The sequence below is a fragment of the Aplysia californica genome, unplaced genomic scaffold (genome assembly GCF_000002075.1).
Source record: "Aplysia californica isolate F4 #8 unplaced genomic scaffold, AplCal3.0 scaffold00173, whole genome shotgun sequence".
NCBI lineage: Eukaryota > Metazoa > Mollusca > Gastropoda > Aplysiida > Aplysiidae > Aplysia > Aplysia californica.
This window is the reverse complement of record NW_004797443.1, coordinates 411,019-412,899: the sequence shown is the minus strand read 5'-3', so window position 1 is coordinate 412,899 and position 1,881 is coordinate 411,019. Positions and strand designations below refer to the sequence as shown.

Genomic DNA, 1,881 nt, shown 5'->3' with positions numbered 1-1,881 from the left:
GGGGGGGGGTTAAAGAAAAAAAAAGAAACTTTTCCCCGCGAAGGAATCGAACTCACGTCTTGTTCATATATATGACAAGCAGTCTAACCAATATAATATATCGATTTCTGTCCAATGGAGCTGCACACCTACGCACCTGGCTGTTGTGCGTCTTCATCAGACAGTCTGGGTGACTGAGCGTAAGCAAATCACACAACTGGAAATCAAAACGGATTTTTAACAAAATTCGACAGAGAAATCAATATGCTTTTTTCCCCCGAGTGTCCCGTGTCTGGGTGCCATGTGCTAATGTCCTATAGATCTAGATGCTTTTCGATACAGGGTAGATTATTCATTTAAAACGTTGACGCGTAGTAAGTGTCTTATACACTATTTAATGACGCACGGTTCTTATAAAACCATTTTTCTCCTCTAGTAAAATTTCGCTTTATTCACTTATGCGATTTCATCAGACAGCCCACGGTAATAGAGACGCTGGGAAAAGATAAAATATCATACCTGGTACTTTTCGTTGATGAAGATCATGACGGCGAGAAGAACGGCGACGCTGATTAGGCCAATGATCAGGTCGGCGGGGTTGGTGTCGCCGATGTTCTTGAAGATGTTGATGTAAGTTCTCACAAGTTTCCCCACGCCAGCCAGAGGGGGGACTTTGATGTGGATAATTTTCGGGATCTGGAGAGAGTAGGTGCATAGTTAATACAATCATTGTCATCATCATTCTCATTCTCATCGTCGTTATCGTCGTTTTCATAGTAGTCTACATCATCATCATCATCATCATCATCATCATCATCATCATCATCATCATCATCATCATCATCACCATCACCAAGATTAGTTTAGACAAAGAAGTTATAAACTAGCAATAATAAATCACTATGGGTAAATTCTAATCAACTCCAAAGGTGTGGAAAATTTGTAAGATAAGTTTGTATGAGGTAGAAGTTGCTGTCGGAATTATTAAAATTTGGCTTTATGAAAAATCTACTCCCCTGTTGATAGTTTTCTGTATCCATACCTTCGATTTGCTCTACCCTCGCTTGACAAGGAAAATTACTCCTTTGAATTTCACGGTCACAGGAATATCAGTTGCTAGGGCAAGGCTGCCATATTGAATAACAACGAAACAATCAATGTTCAACTGATTTACCTGGCTTGAAAAGATGTGCACAGCGGCAGCCGTGGTGAAGCCACCGAGGAAAGAGGTGCTCAGGAAACTGGTGATGAATCCGAACCTCAACAGACCCATGGCGAGCAGGATAATACCGGCGATGAAGGAAAGGGAAGTAGCCACGCCCACCTGGTGAAAGTGAAAGTAAAGTGAATAGAGTGGGGCAACATTTTTTATTTTATTTATTAGTTTGATATTAAAAAATAAAACAACATCCCACAAAAGTAGATATACAGAAAAACAGACATGGAGGGCGGTCGGTGGTTACGCAAGTTAAGAGACAGACAGACAGACATACATACATACAGACAGACAGACAGATACACAAAGATAGCAAGATATACAGGCAGGTATTCATTTTTTTAAATGCAGGCGTTTTTACGCACCCATAGACACAATATAGATCATTTAGGAGGCGGGCTACCGACCCTGCCTGTCAGGGCCAACCTGGGCTGATGGGGATATAACATCCCAGTAGAAAGATCGTGATACTCGATGACAATTCTCCCAACCCAGGAAAAAAACTCTGGTCTCCTCCTTTCTATAATAAGACTCCACATTATTCTATAATAATATTATGATTAACCTGACCGTCAACTGTTCTAAGCCTAGAAATGCTTCATTCGTTCCAAAGTTGTAAATGTAGGTCTACATAATGTATCTTTTCCTGCTTCTTTTAATATCTAGATTTTGAAATTTAAATTATA

At 40.2% G+C, this 1,881-nt stretch overlaps 1 protein-coding gene across 1 annotated transcript in view; it reads right to left on the bottom strand.

The window, feature by feature from the left end:
• The window catches only part of LOC101850475 (sulfate transporter), a gene marked incomplete at its 5' end in the record, with an annotated part of 8,464 nt that overhangs the window by 3,592 nt on the left and 2,991 nt on the right, over positions 1-1,881 (bottom strand). The window contains 2 exon segments of the mRNA XM_013082425.1: positions 499-675; positions 1,154-1,303. Of these exon segments, the coding sequence (XP_012937879.1) occupies positions 499-675; positions 1,154-1,303 (327 nt within the window).